The sequence below is a fragment of the Lampetra fluviatilis genome, chromosome 36, assembly GCF_964198595.1.
Source record: "Lampetra fluviatilis chromosome 36, kcLamFluv1.1, whole genome shotgun sequence".
In the NCBI taxonomy this organism is placed as follows: domain Eukaryota; kingdom Metazoa; phylum Chordata; class Hyperoartia; order Petromyzontiformes; family Petromyzontidae; genus Lampetra; species Lampetra fluviatilis.
In genome coordinates, this window is record NC_136310.1 from 471,659 (window position 1) to 492,430 (window position 20,772).

The following is a 20,772-nucleotide window of genomic DNA, read 5'->3' on the forward strand; positions in this document are numbered from 1 at the left end:
CACACTCACGCCCCCACCGTCATCCACACCCACACACCCACACTCCCATTCCCACACCCCCACTCCCACACACTCACACCCACACACCCACCGTCACCCACACTCCACTCCGCTGATGCCCCAACTCCTCACTTGCCGCCTTTTGCACCTTTCCCCGTTCTACCTTCCTGTGGCCGCGCCTTCGGCTGCCCCGTCTTGCCAATCCCCCCCCCATCTCCCACCAAAACCTTCTGTTCCAGAACATTCCATGCCCAATGGCAACACAATTGGCGACCACACACTCCCACACTGCCTCGGGGAGACGCACGCTCTCAGCCCCTCCGTGTTGTCTGTGCATCATTGTCAGTGCACGCGCCGACCGCTTTCCCAACGTATCCATTGCAATGGTGGCATTAGCTATGCTACGGGGAATCACAGAGAGGGCCCAGCCCGTTCCAAAGGCTGCCGTTTAAATAAATTCTGTGTGTGGGAAATATTGGGCCAAAGTCCAACGGAGTTGATGATTTAAAATCGCGTGCACCAGAGGCACAGGAGTCGCGTGCCTAGACGAAGACCAACGCGGTTGTTGTGATTTATAATTCTCTGAATTAGGGTCGACACTTTTTATCCAAATTCTTGTTCAGCCTACGTCTATGATCCAAACCGTGCAGTTTACTTATGTTAGAATCCAACACGGGGACACCTTGTGCCAGATCTGGGCACAGATCAATTGCTGCCACCTGAACACGGATGCCAAAGTCCCGGCCTGTCTCGGTCAAACCCCGACAGGTGGCAACCCGAGTGGGTGAGTTGGTGGGTCAGTGGGTGGGTGGGTTTGTGTGAGTTGGAGGGTCAGTGAGTGGGTGTGTGTGAGTTGGAGGGTCAGTGAAGCGAGTTGGTGGGTGGGTGTGTGAGTGGGTGGGTGGGTGTGTGAGTTGGAGGGTGGGTGTGTGAGTTGGAGGGTGGGTGTGTGAGTTGGAGGGTGGGTGTGTGAGTTGGAGGGTGGGTGTGTGAGTTGGAGGGTGGGTGTGTGAGTTGGAGGGTGGGTGTGTGAGTGGGAGGGTGGGTGTGTGAGTGGGAGGGTGGTTGTGTGAGTGGGTGGGTCAGTAAAGTGAGTTGGTGGGTGGGTGTGTGAGTGGGTGGGTGGGTGTGTGAGTGGGAGGGTGGGTGTGTGAGTGGGTGGGTCAGTAAAGTGAGTTGGTGGGTGGGTGTGTGAGTTGGTGGGTGGGTGTGTGAGTTGGTGAGTGGGTGTGTGAGTTGGTGGGTGGGTGACTGTGTGAGTGGGTGGGTGGGTGTATGAGTTGGTGGGTCAGTGGGTGGGTGGGTGTTTGCTACTTTATCTACACACCAGACCAGGTGGTACCCGTCTTGTTACACGTCACCTCGGTTCTCACGTGGTAACTGGCCGCCATTGTAATCACAGCGGCGTTGCCGTGGACGACGAGAGCCCATGTGACCCCATTCCAACCAATCGCAGCGCGGCCGCGAGCTCCCCTGACCGCTCCCCTCGCTGCTGCTGCTTCCCATCCTCGCTGTGCCCACTGTCTATCTCGGGTCTCGCCACAGGCGCTCAGGCGGCAGCTGTCCTGGTGCAGCTGCTGCTGCCTGGGCTCTTGAACCCCGCGGGGTCCGCATGGCCAAGTGCTGCCCGCAAAGACCGTCGCTGTGCAACATGGAGGCTGAGGCCCATCCCAGTAAACGGGGAATGTTGGCCCAACATTTGCTCAAGGGTTACCACCAAATGGCAACGTTAGCCCCACGTTGCGTGCTTACTGGGTAGAACCACTGGAAGCAAACTCGAGTGAGAAGGAGTTTCGGTCGTTGTAGTGCCCGCTCCTTGACCACAACGGTGGCACTGCGAGTTGAAGCCGCGTGCCCCCCCCCCCCCACGTGCGTCCCCTTCACATGCCGCGTGTGCTGCAGGGATTGTTTGCCAATAAAAACAACTGCCCACGTGAAACACTGACCCTCCAACACACTTGCCTGTCATTAGTGCACCGGACTGTGTGTGAACCAGCTAAATAGACATCCAGCCGGAGAGATAATAAACACACGGACACGTTCAGCCACACAGCCAGATATATTCGGACAGACTATACACACATACGATGCGACGCGCAGCCTGATAGATACACAATAAACAAAGACACGCACACAGTGAAACAGATCCACGCCGCACAGTTACACATGAGACAGATACAAAGATCCCCCGTGAAGCCTTAACAGACTTTTGGGACAAGTGCTGTTAGCGAGCACCTAAGAAGGCCAGAACGGTACACGAAGGAGTGGGTGGCCAGGACCACGCCCGGCCGCCTTTGTCTCTCCAGTGGCGATATTTACACACCAAGTATTCATTTGGGGCTGAGTCGACCTAGGGGAGGCCCATGACCTTATCAGATAATCGTCACCGGTGTTGGCCGTGAGCGGGAATCGAACTCGGGTCGCCGGCTTCGTAGCGCAGCGTAGCGGTAACTACACGACACACACAGTGAGACACAGTGAGACACACACACAGTGATACACACACAGTGAGACACAGTGAGACACACACGCAGTGACACACACACACAGTGATACACACACACAGTGATACACACACACAGTGAGACACAGTGAGACACACACAGTGAGACGCAGTGACACACACGCAGTGACACACACACACAGTGACACACACACACAGTGAGACACAGTGAGACACACACGCAGTGACACACACACACAGTGAGACGCAGTGAGACACACACACAGTGAGACGCAGTGACACACACGCAGTGACACACACACACAGTGAGACACAGTGAGACACACACACAGTGAGACACAGTGAGACACACGCAGTGACACACACACACAGTGATACACACACACAGTGATACACACACACAGTGAGACACACACACAGTGAGACGCAGTGACACACACGCAGTGACACACACACGCAGTGACACACACACACAGTGAGACACAGTGAGACACACACGCAGTGACACACACACACAGTGAGACACAGTGAGACACACACACAGTGAGACGCAGTGACACACACGCAGTGACACACACACACAGTGATACACACACACAGTGATACACACACACAGTGAGACACAGTGAGACACACACAGTGAGACGCAGTGACACACACGCAGTGACACACACACACAGTGACACACACACACAGTGAGACACAGTGAGACACACACGCAGTGACACACACACACAGTGAGACGCAGTGAGACACACACACAGTGAGACGCAGTGACACACACGCAGTGACACACACACACAGTGAGACACAGTGAGACACACACAGTGAGACACAGTGAGATACACACGCAGTGACACACACACACAGTGAGACACACACACAGTGACACACACACACAGTGATACACACTGAGACACACACAGTGAGACACACAACAGTCAGATTCACACCCACGCAGGGGGGGTGGGATGGAGGGGTGGGGGGGGTAGGAGGGGTGGGGGGGGGGTAGGAGGGGTGGGGGGGGTAGGAGGGGTGGGGGGGGTAGGAGGGGTGGGGGGGGTAGGAGGGGTGGGGGGGGTAGGAGGGGTGGGGGGGGGTAGGAGAGGTGGGGGGGGTAGGAGAGGTGGGGGGGGGTAGGAGGGGTGGGGGGGGGGTAGGAGGGGTGGGGGGGGGTAGGAGGGGTGGGGGGGGTAGGAGGGGTGGGGGGGGTAGGAGGGGTGGGGGGGGTAGGAGGGGTGGGGGGGGTAGGAGAGGTGGGGGGGGGGTAGGAGGGGTGGGGGGGGGGTAGGAGGGGTGGGGGGGGGTAGGAGGGGTGGGGGGGGGGTAGGAGGGGTGGGGGGGGTAGGAGGGGTGGGGGGGGGGTAGGAGGGGTGGGGGGGGTAGGAGGGGTGGGGGGGGGTAGGAGGGGTGGGGGGGGTGGGGGGGATGGAGTGGAGGGGTGGGGGGGGTTGCGCTGTTGCCCCGAGGCGCCTCCTCCTCCTCCGCCCCTCGCCCTCCCCGCCCTCATCAGCGGCTCAGTCCGCGTCTCATCCCGCGCGTCTCCGCTGCTGCCGCTACCGCCGCTGCTGCTGCTGCTGTTGTTGTTGTCTCTGTGCTGTCCCCCGTGTCCCCGCCGCGTGTCTCCGTGTCCCGCCTCCGCCTCTCGCTCGCCATGGCCACGGACGAGTTGGCGGGGAAGCTGCAGCGGCGCCTCGACCGTGAGGAGGATGGCGGCGGCGGCGGCGGCAAGGAGGAGGGGGGGGAGCAGGAGGGGGGGAAGCCGTGCGAGGCGGCGCGGCCCTCGGCGCGAGCCTTCAACCCCTACTCGGACTTCAAGGAGTTCTCGCGGAAGCAGATCAAGGACATGGAAAGCATGTTCAAGCAGTAGGAGACACACGCACACCTACACACACACACTCAACCTACACGCACACCTACACACACCCTCAGACTCCACCTACACCTACACGCACCTCCACCTACACACCTCAACCTACACACACCTCAACCTACACACACCTCAACCTACACACACCTTCATCTACACACACCTCAACCTACACACACCTTCACCTACACACTAAAACCTACACACACCTTCACCTACACACACCTCCACCTACACACACCTCCACCTACACACACCTACACGCACCTGAACTTACACACACATACACACACCTACACACACCTCAACCTACACACACCTTCACCTACACACACCTTCACCTACACACCCCTACACACACCTCCACCTACACACACCTACACGCACCTCAACTTACACACACCTACACACACCTACACACACCTCAACTTACACACACCTATACACACCTACACACACCTCAACTTACACACACCTCCACCTACACACACCTCCACCTACACACACCTACACACATTTACATAAACCTCCATGAATATACATACACCTTCATAAACCTCCACCTGCACACACCTCTACACACACCTACACACCCCTCCACCTACACACACCTCTACACACACCTCGGTAGAACCGTGCTGCACATGTAGACACGAACCTGGATACCAGAGTATGCCTCACAACACCCAGATGGACCCAGATGCGCCTCGATAAACCTACGTGGAATGTGAAACACATCAACCTCGACACACCTACAGGCACCTCCACACGGCTCGCAGTACCCACACACGGCTTGATGTACCCCCACACGGCTTGATGTACCCCCACACGGCTTGATGTACCCCCACACGGCTCGGGGGGTTGGTGGAGCAGGCCGACGTTGTGGAAGTCGCTTCCCCGAGCGAGGCTCGTCAGGAAACGGCAGTGCAGGGACTGTGGGACTTCTCCTCCATCTGTCTCTGACTCGCTGTGAACTCCTCTATCTGTCTCTGTGAACTCCTCTATCTGTCTCTGTGAACTCCTCTATCTGTCTCTGTGAACTCCTTCGTCTGTCTCTGTCTGCGGCTTGAGCCCGCATTGCCCTCTCGCCTTCGGGGTGCTCCGGTTTACGGCCGCACGTAAACACTCAGTAATGGGCGGATAACGCCTCCATACAGAGAGGATCGCAGAGCTTTGTATGGAATCCGGTGCCGGCTTCCCGTGTCTCGAGTCGATCTCTCTTCGAGAGTGGGCGAGTGCCTTGCGGCGGCACATCGCAAATTGCCATGATACCTGTACTGTACATACAGTACACAGGATGTAACGACCTGTACGCAGCAAGGCGCTACCATACGCCTCCAAAACCACAAACATCCTCATGGCCGGACACACATCCAACCCGATTTACCTCCATTGCAACTTCTTTATTTTAGTCTCACACCCGCCATAGAAACGTGGAATTTCCACCACTGACTCCAAGGTTGTAAGCAGGAGAAGAGCACCCATTCAATGCTCATTTGAGTGAGAAATCACTTCAACTTTTTATTTGATATCACACCACAGCAGGATACACCGCGACTCACCACACCACACCAGGACAGACTATCCCACACCTCACCACACCACACCAGGGCACACCTCACCACACCTCCCCACCCCTCCCCACACCTCACCACACCAGGACACACCTCACCACACCTCACCTCACCACACCTCCGTGCAGCTCAGGGAACTGGCTGCACTGCTTTCACCCTGATGCTGCTGCTGCTGGCACACGCGACATGCAGCCTGATGCTGCACACGTGACATGCAGCCTGCTGCTGCTGCTGCCACTCCGTACAACGTCGTGCAGCAACAGCTGCTGCTGCTGCTGAACCCCGCAATGAGTGAGTGTACAGCCAGCCCCCACGTATGTATGTTGAACTTCTTTCGCACCGTACGTGCTAATCGGAGGTGCGGAAGGACAACAAACTAAACAGAAAAATGCGCAGTTCCCAGGAGCGTTATTAACGCCTGCCGACCGTTAGTAGCTGTTCAACAACTTGCGGCGGGAGAGGAGAGCGGCGGTGTCGCGTTACCGCTGACAGATCGCGCGCGCCCGAGCGTGGAGGGTGCGCGCCGGGTCCCTGCCTCCTGCCAGCCGAGCGTGGAGAAACCCCTCCACGAGACGATTCTTGTCCAGCGACCCACGTCCGAGGACAGAGGCGTGTTTCTGTTTCACCAAAGTGCCGGCGCGTTTGCACCAAACAAGCCGTGGCCTGGTTTCACCCGGGTCTGTCGACGTCGGCGACCCAGAACATATTCGCACACACTCCAGTACACGGCATCCAGTCTAGCACTCGTCGCGAAGGCTTTGGCTACAACTGGTCAGAATCAGAATATTTACACTGGATAAATCCGATGAGCTATAAAGCTCGTTTTCACAAATGTCCAGTCGTGTTCACGTGCCACCTCCAGTTTTACAACAGTGACTGGAAGAACAAAATGTCACGCTCTGGGTAAAACATTAAAAGTTTGCCTGTCCCTTTGGCCGTCACACAGCGTTTACTTTTATTGGTGGTTCTGCGTCACAAGTGGAGCTCGCACATTCTGTTGTTGGAATTCGGCTTTACCTTTCTGGACTTGGCCACCACACTTTGCTGAGGAGGTGGTGTTTATTATACCGCGGCAGGGCGACAATAGACTCTGTGACACCCCCTGCATGTCAACCCCAAAGGGCTCATCGGTGAGACCTCTTCTGGAAGGGAAAGCCATGAAACCCACGATACAGGGAGAACCCCAATAAATTGAGGGAATCCCGAGAAACCGAGGCACAGAAACATTTAAGTGTCAGACAGGCAGCTGCCATTCAACTGCAATAGGGCTGGCTGATGGTGAGATTTACAACAGGTAAACAACACACAAAGTGAGAACCCACCGCACGGTCTGTGAGACGCTCATCATTGTGACAAGCCCCGAGTCTCGTGCATAGTCTTGACGTGCATGCACCCCAGCCGGGATCGGAGCTTGGAGTCTGCTTCTCCGTTAGCCAAGCTGCCCTGAGTGTGCAGGAAGCACATGTCGTGTCTTGCGCAAATGGACACGTGCAGGAGTAGTACCTCATTGAGCAATAACACTGTGCAAGCATTCCATCCGATCCATCATTGTTGACAGTACAAATTGCAACAGTGTATACAACGCGTTTCCCGTTGAGCTAAGTTCTTATTTTTAAATCCGTACATTATTTTTTTTCTCCAGCAAGTTGAGTGCTTTGTGTAGTTTCCTGCCACCCGTGTGGTTTCTGCGCACAAGGTCCTGGCCTCATCAGACGCCACCACAGACCAGGCCACGCGCAAGCTGGCGTGGGCAACTGTACTTCACTTCTAATTCGTGCACGCCCACGGCGGTTTCGGGATTTGTATTTATTTTTTATCGAGGTTTCAGGTTTTCACATTTGCTTCTGCGATGTCGCATTCTCGTGGCTGGAGAGGCCGGACAGCCCTCGGCATGCCCAGACTCGGCGTCGTGTCACGGAAGCCGAGGCAGGGGGGCACCTGCCGAGTGCTCGGAGAGGCGACTGCTTGGGAATGCCGAGTGCTGCTTGTGCAGTGAGACGACGCCAACTCCATCCGTGCGGAGCTATTAATGCTACCTCCTAATATGCAGAGGGTTTATTCCAGGTACTCCGGTTTACTCCCACATCCCAATCTTGGGAACGGGCAAACAACCCGATGTAGCAGGACCCTCCTGAGGAACACTGCGTTGAGACTCGGTGAAGCTGTCCCATGCAGAGGATGATTTTAAATTAAAACATGAGCACGTAATGTGCACTTGATTATAAGGCATGTTGCATGCTACTCTGTGCCATTTTCCATCACCGTGAGCAGCCGTGATCGATCCATTGCTAAATGATGGCATCCGCAAGCACCTGCCATCTCTCACGATCTTGGAATGCAACGATCCGTCCAGTACCTGCACGCGACGTTACACACGCAACACTCGGACAGTGGTGGTCTAATCTACCCTGTGCAATGTCCTGTAACTAACACACTAGATGTCAGGATTGTGATAGCAGATCCATTTGCTCCGAGGTCGTGGCACCACAGTAGCAGCAGCGTCACCGGGTATGTTGTTATTGTAGCGCAGTGGGACCCATCCCATCTGGACCCGAGGACACCGCCAAAACATTGTGCAGACGAACGCGCGTCAACAACATACCATAACAATTAACTGGCTTTTTCGCGACTAATCTAAATAAGTTGTGTAATGGGAAGTAAATCGTATTTTGTGAAAGACGTCGTATCTGCCCCAGTTCCGGCACAGCACTCGTTGCGATGATTGGGGGCGAGTGTTGGCCGAGCTGCGGTTGCTTAAGTGCGGAGCACCGTCTTGGCTCTCCGAATGCTTCTGACCGCAGCTTCTTTTTTTCACGTGTTTCAGTAATGGTCACAAGTGACTCTCGTAATGACCGTCCCTGCGTCGCTAATACACACACCGCTCGTGTTAGGGAGGGGGGGGGTCGCAGGCACTCTGTGGGCTCTCACCTGGTTGAAAGGAATGTAATCGTTATCGAATCAGTTTTAGACTTTGTAAGAACTTCACACGCACAGACATGCTCCTTTTGTGACGGTGACATTGGCACGTCTGCCTAAATCAGGCGGCTTGGGTACGAGCTTGCGCTGTAACCCAAATTACTTCCGTGGCTTGGTGCAAATGTGAACAGCAGAGTTTAAATGCAGCAGATTAGCGATGCAACATTTAATTAATTGTGCGAACTCAACACACTCACCATGGCGAAGACCAGTTTTACAGGGTTCTAGAAATATACAACTGTGTAACGGTGTTTATGCAACAGACTTGCGCAAGAGACAAAACAATTAAGTATTTGTATTACTTGCGCTGAAGGTTGAATAAGAGATTCAGTTCCCTGTTGCCTGCATCGACTATGACCGCAGTGCACGACAATCTGCCAGCTTAAGTCACAAGGAAGCATCGTATTCTTAACAACGGTCTCTGTTACTACCCAGAGGCGAGGATTTTTACAGTCGTTCTCCTCTGGATAGACTTATCCCCATCCTATGAATGAGGAATGTCCACCACTGGCTCAGGGCTAGAAACAGAAGGTGAGCACCAATGCTCACGTGAGCAGGTAAAGGGTGCTTTATGACTTCGTCGCTCATTTTCCGAGCTGTCCGGCCTACGGAATGAGGAGGCACCCACCGCATGCGCCCATCGTCTGGTGCCGGCTTCGCGTTTACGATGACACCGTAACGCCTGGGCCGAGTGGCGTGCGTGAGCCTCGCTGTGGCTGTGACTCCGCACGCGGACTGTGACGCATTCACTTGTGCGGTTGTATCAGGCAATGTGTGTGCCACGGAGTGGCACGGCAATGCATGGAACGGAAAACGCTGGAAAGAACCGGCGCGGACCGGCTTCGCCATGGCCAGGGGACGGCGAGGAACGCGTTTAATTCCCACGCTCCGTAACGAGCGCCGGTCTCTGCTCTGAATGTAAATGAACGGCGCAGCCTGGGAGAGGGAGTTGGACAAGGGCCGGTGCAGAGAGGTAGTCACTGATGCATTTAGACAGTGCCTGTATGGTGACTGGCAAAGACTGGTAGTGACTGGTGCAGGCAGTCAGTGGCTAGTAGAGAAAGACGATGGATGCCTATAGAGGTAGGCAGGCGAGTGCAATCAGGCAGTGGCTGGTGCAATCAGGCAGTCTGTGGCACAGAGCGGCAGGTAGTGGCTGGTGAAGGGATGACATTCACAGTACTCGTGGATTACAATTACTGTATAGGTTCCTTAAAATCAGCACGAGCATATTTGCAGACCTCGCTACCACCCACGCTTGGCCATCGGCATTGGTAGACACGGACCGGCAGATTTGTTCCTGCGTGTCCCTGCTCGCAGTCGGACTGGGTGTGAGAGTACTAACACAAAGGTCCCCCATATAGCCTTTTAACACTTTTAGGGCAAGTGCTGTTAACGGGAACCTATGAGGCCATCACGGCACACCCATGAGGGAGGTGGCCAGCAACAAGTCCAGCCGCCTTTGTCTCCCCAGTGTTGATGTTTACACGCCACACCAGGTACTTATTTAAGACTCGGTCAACCGAGGGGAGGTCCAGGCCCGGTTCAGATATTTATCACCGATGTTGGCCGGGTTCATAAAGCGGTGCGCTAACCACTGTGCCACCGCTGCCTCGGACAGACACCTCGACACACGGTGACGCACGCCTGACGCACACGTGTGGAGAGGCGCTCGCGCGTGCCAGAGGCAGCCCCCGAATACCGGGGGAAGCCCAGGCGGCGGCGAGGTTAGCGGGGAGCGCCGCGTGTTAGCGGGGAGCGCCGCGTGTTAGCGGGGAGCGCCGCGTGTTAGCGGGGAGCGACGCGTGTTAGCGGGGAGCGATGCGCGCTGCCTGCTGATGAGACGGGGCTGGGGCGACGTGACGCAGTCGTCCTCGCCGCTCGCCCGGCACTGTGAGCCGGCTGCTGATGACCGCCGTGCACAGCAATCCTGTGTATACAGCTGCGTCTCTTCACCCCTGTGTATAGGAATAGCAATGCAGCTCTCACCTACGTGAATAGGAATAGCATGGCAGCTCTGGCCGTGAATAACAATTAACAAAAGCATTCCAAATCGCACCTGCATGAATAGAAATAGCAATGCTTTCTCACCGTGAATAGCAAAAGCATTCCAACTTTCACCTGCGCGGGTATAAATATCAACGCACCTCTCGCCTACGCGAATAGGAATAACACGCAGTTGCCGGCAATAGTGTCAATCGTCACCGTGCGTAAGGGCAGTCTGGTGGAGGGAAGAACGGGGTGGACTGGGAGGTGGACTGGCAACTCCACCGTCGCACGTCCCGGCACCGACAGCATCGAGCGGCCACGACGCACGCACAACGCAGCCAGAGCGTACGGGGGTGGGTGGTGGACGCGACTCTGCTGGCCGTGTGAAGGAGACCCCCTCTGCTCAGAGTTTTGCATCAGTTGCCAAGCGCAGCCCAAAAGCCAGCAACCGAGAGCCTTGCTGATATAGTAGCAGAATTTATCAGGTGTATTGAGCTAAGCAAGTTGGTTTATTGTAACTCGGAAAAGCGACAAAGGGAGGGAGTTACAGAATTTAAAAGCTAAGCAGCCTGACGAAGGGAACTAGAGAAATGTGGTGATTGAACTCTGTATGGATGAGAGAAAACGGTCAATCTGGTTGAATGAGTCCTTGACAATAGTGGAGGTAATCAAGCCGTGAAGTTCGTGGGGAACAGCGACTGTGGTAGTACCGATTAAAACAATGACCAAGAAGCGGCTGAATAAGGGCGAGTGTCTGGAGTGAATCGAAGCATCGGTCAGCGAAGCTGCTCCGAATTGTCCCCTGTCAACGTGAACCTCGACAGAGACCATGGAGTCGCTAAGCGTGAGAGCCGCCATCGTCCCACGTGGGAGCCTGGGTCACTGGGCATCACCTCCCGCGCTGCTCGGTCGCCCAAAGTACACCGCGGTGTTTGTTGAAGGTAGGAGGATCGCACTTCCTCCTCCTCCTCAATGTGGCAGGCGCTGAATGCCCCTTTTCATTTCTGTGTTGGCTGAACGGAATAAAGAACTCGACTGAGAATAAGGAAGCTCATAGTCGTTTTGTGTAATGGGAAGAAGTGGGGGGTTTTGTTCTGGGAAATGTCTCTTGCAAAACCACAATGGTCATGTGCCCACACCACTCGCTCCGTCTGTAAAGAGTTCTTGCGAAACCGTCGGAGTGGTAAGTGGCGAGAGGAACTTCTGGTTACCCAAAAACCCCTTTCCACGAAGCAGGTGGCGTGCACAGTAGTGGGAGCGGTGTAGTCTCTTAATTTTATTGATAACAATTCATCTTTGAAAATCCCTTGAGGTGGAACATCTCGTTTGCAAGGGTGTCCAGGGTGTTGATCGACACACGTAGCAAACGCGTAATATACCCGATCGCTTCTGTCCCGCCTAGTCACTGTGGTCTCCCGCGGTCCAGCGGACTTCATCCACGTGCTCGCCACGCTTCCCAGCCGCCGTCTCTGTAGCAGATGATCGTAGTCAGGGGCTGCCTGCGTGGCCGGTATCGTGACGCTACCTGGATTCGAACTCGGGTGCTTGGCACTGCTGGCTCTTCGTCTCGGATACCGTTTGAGCCCTCTGAACCACCCAAGCTGTCCTATGTCCAGCCTGAACCATAGGAATGCGGAGTTGCCATCACTAGCTCAGAGCTGTAACCGAGAGATGAGCACCAGTGCCTGGATGCTCGTGTGAGCAGCACATGGCTTTCACACCGAGTCGCATGACAGACTCGAGAGCCCACGTTGAGCCGCACGCGTTCAACAGCTCCACGGTGATTCCGTATCAAACGCATCGCTGTGCTTGACGCAGTAAGCTGGCAGTGCGCTGTTGCAAGGAGCGTGTTTGATTAAATGCGTCGAGCTGACTGTGGTTAGGCCCGTGCCTCCTATGGTCCAAGGTTACATCGTGTGCAGGATTTGTGATGTGAGTTTCTGAAAGTTGATCGAGTACAGAATTGACACAAACGCTCTTTACTGATGCCGCCATAACATTATTTACGGTCCCGACGCTCTGCCCTTATGAGCACGACGCATTCATACACGTCGATAGCGATGATTCAGGGACCACTTGTGTCTGTCGCACAGAAGGGACTGGAGGCGGTGGTTGGCCACGGACTTTCTCTACGGGGGTGGAAAAAAAAATTATTCGGCTGCCAGTGCCAGGAAAACACGCTGCCGAGAATTATCGACGGAGTGGGCGATGATTAACAGCCGTGAGCCCTGACCGATGCCTCGGCGTGAGAACGTCTCTCCTCGCGGAGCGTTGTTCTGCACAAAGGCTGCCCTTTCGCTGGCCGCCCTTGCCAAGCGCGGCCACCGACGGGCACCGAGCGCCGTGGCATTCATCGCCGAATGCCCCGACGCTGGCGCGGCCCCCACCGCCTCCGCCGGCATCTCGCCCCCGCACGGGCGCGTGGTTCCTGGCACGGGTATCGATCGCCCATGAGGGCCGAAGGTCGCTTCCCACTTGGCGTGTCGCTTCCACCCCTTTTTTCGGCTCCCCAGTCAGATAATGAGCCGAACGCTATTTCTCTTAAAGCGCACCGTGAGAACCAAGGCAGCCTGGAGATGGCGCGCGTCGAGTGCCAATTTACTCCGAAGGTGGTCAGGGCAGGTGCTAAGGGCGTGTCCGGATGCGGGTCTCACAATCCCGCTCGATCACGGCGCAGAACGGTTTTGGTTGCGGCCGTGATGTCCTGCACATGACCACGCCGGGGCGTGTCCGTAACATCGCGTCCCACCTTCCGTCCCTTGCTTGCGTACAGTGAGAGGGGGCGTTGAGCGAGGAGTCCGGCCAGGCGAGGGCTCGCCGGAGCCAATCTGTGAATCGCGCATCCGAGCTCGCAACGAGCACTCGTCCTGTAAACGCTTCCCCTGGGCTCCCGCGCTGCCTCCTCACTGCCCAGATCACGTGCGCGCTGCATTGGGGGCAGCGTGTTCACCAGCTGCTGCTACTGCAGGTGCTGTCTTGAGGGCAGAGGGAGCTCTCCCGTTCTTAAGTTGGGACGGGGTCTGAGAGCAAGAGCGTGGTGCGAGAAGGGCCCGAGAGGCACGAGCGCAGCCTGGGCGCTCGCCACGGTGGCGCTGCACCTCGGGTTAGCACGGTTGGCCACGTACGCTGTGAAAGTATTTCAATGTACATTCATACAAAGCTGTTTTTATTGAGCCAGCCACATATGAAGAATTACAGAGCTTGCGCAATTATCGTAGATTTAGTATTATCCCCTAATGCTGCATGGGTCTTCTCTGGGTACTCTGGTTTCCTTCCACATGGACACTCATTCATGGAGTTTGCCGAACGTCGCAGTGTAGGACCTCAGAGCTTGGACATTTACATCACCAGATGTGGCAGCCTTCCCGCCTGCCTCTGGCTTTCCGCACAAGCGGCCTTGGTGCGAAAACCGTGCACGTTACAATTCTGCAGCATTTCGAGGCGTGATTGCACGAATGTCGACGCTGTTTAAAAACAAAGTTTAAAATATAGTGTGGCCACCTGTCCGTGATCACCCCGTGACTCGCCGAGTTCCTGCGCGAGGCAGTGCCCGCGACGCCACAGAGGGGTTTAGCCGAGCTCGGGTGTTCATCGTCGTGCATCCGCCGCGTCGCCCCCACGCGCGGGGCCGGAGCTGGCTCTGCGCCAGCGGCGATGATTCGCGCCGACGTGCCAACGGCTCTAACGCGACAGCCAATAACCTCGTCCACTTAGGGGCGCCGTCGATGGGCGGCGGGAGGGCCGGGGGCCGCTCGCTGGCAGTCCAGCCGCACGGCGACGATGCCCCCCACCCTTAACTCGTCGTCGGGGAGGGCAGCGCCGTCTCACTCCGCAGCCTCCCGCGTGCGGAGGAGGAGCAAGGTGACAACTGCGGCCAATGCAGCGAGGAGGCAGCTCCAGGCGTGAAATCAATCGGCGGCGTTTCAACAAAACACAGGAAATGCAGCAAAACGCCGGTACCAACGAGGCGTATGAGAGCGAGAAGTTGGTGCAATTGCTTGTAAGGGGACCTGTGCACCGACGTGACATCCCCGCTGGAACCCTGCAGCTCTTGCAGTGATAGCGAGGCATTGCGTCAGCAATTTGTTCATCACGGGATATTTATTGTAAATGCTTGTGCAGTGCTTTCCATTTATCCTGTAATGCGGTAATTTATTGCTCCGATATTTTTTTTGTTGTCTCTCCTACGATTACTATTTGCTTCATTGCTGTACTTTTATGTTGTGTTATTGCTTTTATCATTTTGGTGACCTGCATCACTCTTGCAAATGAGACTCTATTCGGCTGCCTGGGCTTCTCACCACCAGGTTCCACAACATCAACTCGAACTTGCGTTGCCTCCTTTCCGCCTCTCCTGCTCAGTACTTCGGTGATGGGCATTCTTCTGAAGTCTCTCGCTCGTGCTCTGTCTATCTGTTGACAAACTTTACGTCACTCGCCTCTCTTCGTCTCGCTCTACGGATGTTTCCTGCCAGGCAAAGTGCTTTCATTCATTCTCATCACTCCCCTGGGACTCTTCAGCCACCTCCGAATTCCTCCCCAATCACAACGACTTCCTTTGCGAGTCTCATGGCGCCTACTCGACGCTCCTGGATCTCACAGCAGCTTGCAATGTAGATACATTAAAATGAAAACCAGATAATGATCATTATACATGTAACGAAGCATCGATACATTGATTACAAAAAAATGTTACACTCACAATACATGCACTGATTTGTGTAAGACTCACTGAAGATATAATTTATACAATATTTATGCAAAGGATTCACTGTAACGTCTCTATATCTAAATCAGCTCAAGGCTCCCGTGAATCACGTGCCTTCTTCTGTGTGGCCACCCCCACTCGGAATCCCTCCCCTCTCATCGAGGCCCTGATGCAGCCTCTGCCTCCATATCCTCATCTCTCCTGACCCTTGGCTTCTGTTCTGTTATTTTTCCATTCTTTGTGTGCGTGCGGTGCCCAGATACGACGCGGGGAAGGATGGATTCATCGACATGATGGAACTGAAGCTCATGATGGAGAAACTGGAAGCCCCACAGACCCACCTGAGCCTCAAGAACATGATCAAGGAGGTGGACGAGGACTTTGATGGCAAGCTCAGCTACAGAGAGGTGCCCAGCCCTGACGCACACGCTCACACATGCACCTATGCACACATATGCTCACACACATACCCACATACGCACACACACATAAGCACGCACACGCACGCATCCGTGTGTACAAACGCATGCACGCTCGCACATGCTCGCACACACAAATGCAAGCACACGCACGCTCACGCACATAACAGCTCGTACATCTTATGCTCACGATCCGTGAATGGCATTGTGCAAGAAGGATAACCTTTGGTTTGTGCAAAAGATGCACTGGGTGTTCCATTTTTTTTATGTAGTTTGTTGAGCACACCTCGATAAAAGTTAAAACTGATATGTGGGTAAACACGTTTCTTGAATTGAGCGAGGTTATTGTAATCGCTTGGGAAAGGAGACGGTGGCGCTCACAGCAATGACGGTCTCTGCCACCTGCGTCTCCTCTGCAGTTCCTTCTGATTTTCCGCAAGGCAGCGGCGGGGGAGCTCGCGGATGACAACCCGCTCATGGCGCTCGCTCGCCTCTCAGAGATCGACGTCTCCACCGAGGGCGTCAAGGGCGCCAAGACCTTCTTCGAGGCCAAGGTGCCCCCCGGCCCCCCCCAAACTCTCCGGCCTCCCACCCGTCACCACACACACTCTCGCAGGGCCCGGGGAAAACCCACGATGCACACGAGGAGGGATGGCAGCCGCAGCTCCACGCGGATCGCAGGACCCGTCGCCGCACTGCCACCTGCAGGCCGCGCGCCATGCTCGCAGTCCCACAGCCAGATCAGGGGTCGGCGACCAAATTAACAAGAGCCTTTTTTCGAATTGGGTAAAAAACTCAGTATTTAAAAATCCGCAATGGTAATAAATAACTTATCGAAGGATTCCTTAAAGAGCCACGGGTTGCCGACCCCTCATCCAGGTGCTAGCTACCCAGGCAAAACCCTGGGGAGCTTGCGAGGCCTCCCGGGACGTTCCGTCTGCGGGTGACCGTAGCCCGGTTTTGCGGCGCTGGTCGTGAGTGGCAGCGGCGGCCATCGCCAGGCAAACGTCGCCGTCGCACCGCACCGCCCCGTTTTGTCTGCCGTGCAGCCGGCGCTGCCTGGTGCCACGGGCAGACGCCGCCATCCCCTTGGCTCGCACGCCGTGCGAGAAGCGACGCTCGGTGGGGCGCAGGCGGGCACCGCCAAGGGGATCGCGTCGGGTCCCTCAGGTGGCAGTACGCGCTAGGAAGCGGTCGGCGATGCGATCAGTCACGATCAGTCACGATCAGACTTGCGTCTCGCGAGCGCTTGTCCCACCCGGCGGGGTTCACGCTCCGAGCCGGCTCCGGCCCTCTGCAGCCTTCGATCTCCATCATTACCTCCGCAATAGCGCCGCCGCCGCCGCACGCTCTCACATCCTCCCTCTCTCGTTCCTTCAACTTTCATGGTCTCTCCCCTCTCTCTTTCTTCTGTCTCTCTCTCTCCACTCTCCCTCCTGGCTCTCTCCTCTCTCTGCTGTCTTTCTCTCCTGCCCCCCCCGCCGCCGCCCTCTTGACCCACGCAGGTCGAGGCCATCTCGAAGTCGAACCGCTTCGAAGCGGAGATCAGGGCGGAGCAGGAGGAGAAGAAGCGCGAGGCCGAGGAGAAGAAGCAGCGGCAAGCGGCGTTCAAGGAGCTGCGCTCGGCATTCCGGCCATGAGCGTGCGCTCGGTGCCACCCATACCCCTAACCCCAACTACATCCCCATCTCTTCCTAATCCCATCCTTAACCCCAAACCCAACCCTGTATCTAACCCCAACCCAATTCTTAGGTCCATCTCTCTCCACCCTCCTTGTCCCACGCATGGCCATCCTCCGCCTATGAACACATACGTTACCATTCATGTGCCCCATGAGCCCGAATATCAAATCTGGTTGGCAGCAGCAGCAGCAGCAGTGTTTTTCATGAAAGTGCCATTGGGAATGGGACTTGGACGCACGGGGGGAGGGATGGGACACGTGGCGGTGGCGAGGGGGATAGGGGACTCCACGGCGTGGCAGGGGGCTGGGACGCGTAGGGAGGCCGTGTAGCCGAGTGCTCCGGCGTGGGCGGACACTGCGAGCGTCGTGACGTGAGACCGAGGGGCGAGGGAGTCGTCTCTGTTTTGGCCGCACCTCTTTTGGGGGTTTTTTAGACAACAGCTGGGAGCCCCAGCCGCTGCTGCTGCCACTGACACCTCCCTTGGTTTATCGCTGTGGCTGCTGTCGAAGCCGCATGCGTCACACGTCGACTATGAATGTTACAACTACGCACTGCATCGCAAACACCGCACCGCCATCGCTTGCCACGCAATGGGCACTGGCCTAAGGGTTCCGTCGGTATACAGTTGCCACCTGGCTGGGTTTGACCCGAACACAAATGCCAATTCCCAAACTGTCCAGGTCAAACCCAGGCAGCACTGTGTTTGGGTGGCAGGAATTGATTTGAACTTTATTGCAGTTACCCGGACAGTGTTGAGAGATCTAGGCCAACTTACAAATATGTGCAGATTTGGTCTCCAGTGAAACGGTGGCAATCCTGTTTCTCTATAAATTATGGACTCATTCCCATACTGGTGAAAATAAATCCTTGGTCAATGCATAAAGTAGGAAATTCCCTACCTTGCAATTCCCACCCCCCCCCCCGACCACCATCCATAACTCAAGGCCTCGCCACCTCTACGGGAATTGGGTCCTGTGTGTGTCTTGCATTTGTACCCCGGTCTTGAGGTTAGGAGGCAGGGCCGTACCGATCAGCGAGACAATCGTGGGCAAAACGCAACGAGCCAAATTCCTGTGGCACTTGCCAACAAAGATCTCAACCCTTGTAGGTCGGGCTGCTTGAATCTGCATGGCTCTGTTTACGTGAGGTTTGATGTGCATGTGGGTTCCACAGGAGAGCACTCGCATCCACGATTGCCGGGGAGCGGCGGTGTTCGGGGCGCGCTTTGCCCGGCGGTCGCCCCCCACCCTGCGCTCAGCTGGGCCCTGCCGCCCACGCCCGCCGCTAAGACGCCGCTCCCGCGTCAGTGCCCACGTTTTGGCCAGTTCAGAACTACCATACCAAATGTTACCTAACGTGCCCTGGTCAGAGTGTGTGAACCCACGCTGGGATTAACAGCAGACCAGATCCGCGAGCCAGTATTCATTCCACTGCGGTGACGTCTGCATCACGTTTTGCGTGGTCTCGTTAAAAATCGGTGCCGCGAGGACAACAGCAGCACAGACGCCGGGGTCCACGTCTGCTTTGAGAGGCGACGCTCACAGCCCCCAGCTAGGGGGCAGTGGTGGGGTGAGTGTTGGGTCGCCACTTCAACAGGACCCCAGTCTCACACCCCGCACTGGACTGGGGTCAGGGTGAGGGTCACGGTTATAATCCGGCATGTGATGATTCATATTCCCCCACCCCACGATTCCACATCACAATCGGGGGTCATGGTAATTTGATTCGGGAATCGGAATCTGTTAATTTTGTTTCGTCTCGTATTTACAGTTACGTTTGGATTGCTTCTCGTTTGTCATCTCATTCACTTGAACAGCCCCGTTGGGCTCAACGTAACATTTCCAAAACGTTTGTACAAATTATGAATAATCAGTCTGTACATGTACGGCGCTATGCATGTATCGTATAAATCTATTTTATCTGATTGACTATGGAATCGTTGCATGCCTAGTCGGGGTTTATATTCTGTGCCGGGTGTATCCCGGTTGGAGGGGTCCCAGTCTCGAGAATGCGCAGCCCGTCCGCTCGACCACTGCGATGCACGCGGCGCCACGCCGGGTGAGCGGCTCCTCGCGAGCAGGCCGGATCGAGCGTGCGCAAGGCGAGATGACCGTGCGCTGTAAAGGTTCATCGGTGCCCCCACTTGGTGTGCGTGTAACGTGGGTGGCTGCGATGAATGTGGTCTTGGTGATCGTTAAAGAAAATATTCGAATATAATTTTTTGTATGTAAAAATAATAATAAATGTTTATCAATATTGCTCTATGGGTACCGGAAATGGCTGGCGAGAGCCGGGTGTCTCGTGATTCCTTTTCAACCGCTCCGGGTCGGGTTTGAGCTTCATCCCATGTCTGCCTCACTTCCCCATCAGCCGCGATGCTACACGTGGATCCCCCCAGGGGTTCGACAGGCCCTGCACGCGCTGCTTGGAAGGACCAGAAACGCCCCGTCCCGACGGGGGTGGCACAGTGCAGGTGGAGCTTCACAAACAGGTGCAGGAAGACGAGAGGCCGCTGAGAAGCCACGCAGCCAACCCAGCGTGACCCCCTGCGGCAGGGTCCTTGTGTTGATGGGCCATGTGCCAGAGGGCTCTGGGAGTGGCCCACCCTGAGGTATGGCCCACCGAAACATAAAGTGGTAGATTAGTGAGAGGAGAGACCTGGAAACCAGATACAGGCCGGTGAGATGAGAGATGAATAAGGGAGAGATTGGAGAGCTATCGACATCCAGGTTCGTGGTCACAAGCACAGATGTTACATGACCCACCAGCGCGTCAGGTTTTTCATGTGGCCTTGGAAAATGTAGCTGAAGATCCCTGCTCGAGAGTGGATCGGCGGCAAGGTGGCTCTGCACGACGCGAGGAAGCGGCAAGGTTGGGACGGACAACACTCGAGACTTTAATTGCATTGCAGGGCGAGCCACAGGTGCCACGGTCGTACGTGGGCACGCGGCACACCGTCACTCGCGACGACGAAACCTTCAGATCACATTCATTTAAGCAACGCACACGGTAAACAGAAAATGCCACTTGTAGGCAGTTAGTGCTTCGCTTCGGGCCAGTTCATTAGCAGAGAACCGCTGGAGTAATTTA

General features: G+C 55.8%; 1 protein-coding gene across 1 annotated transcript; it reads left to right on the plus strand.

The window, feature by feature from the left end:
• Positions 1–3,956: 3,956 nt before the first annotated feature.
• EFHD2 (EF-hand domain family member D2) lies at positions 3,957–19,959 on the plus strand. The gene is made up of 4 exons (XM_078873108.1): positions 3,957–4,330; positions 15,841–15,988; positions 16,420–16,554; positions 17,506–19,959. Exons 1-4 carry the CDS (start codon positions 4,119–4,121, stop codon positions 17,638–17,640), a joined length of 630 nt encoding a protein of 209 aa, XP_078729234.1. The 5' UTR covers positions 3,957–4,118; the 3' UTR covers positions 17,641–19,959.
• The last annotated feature ends 813 nt before the right edge of the window (positions 19,960–20,772 follow it).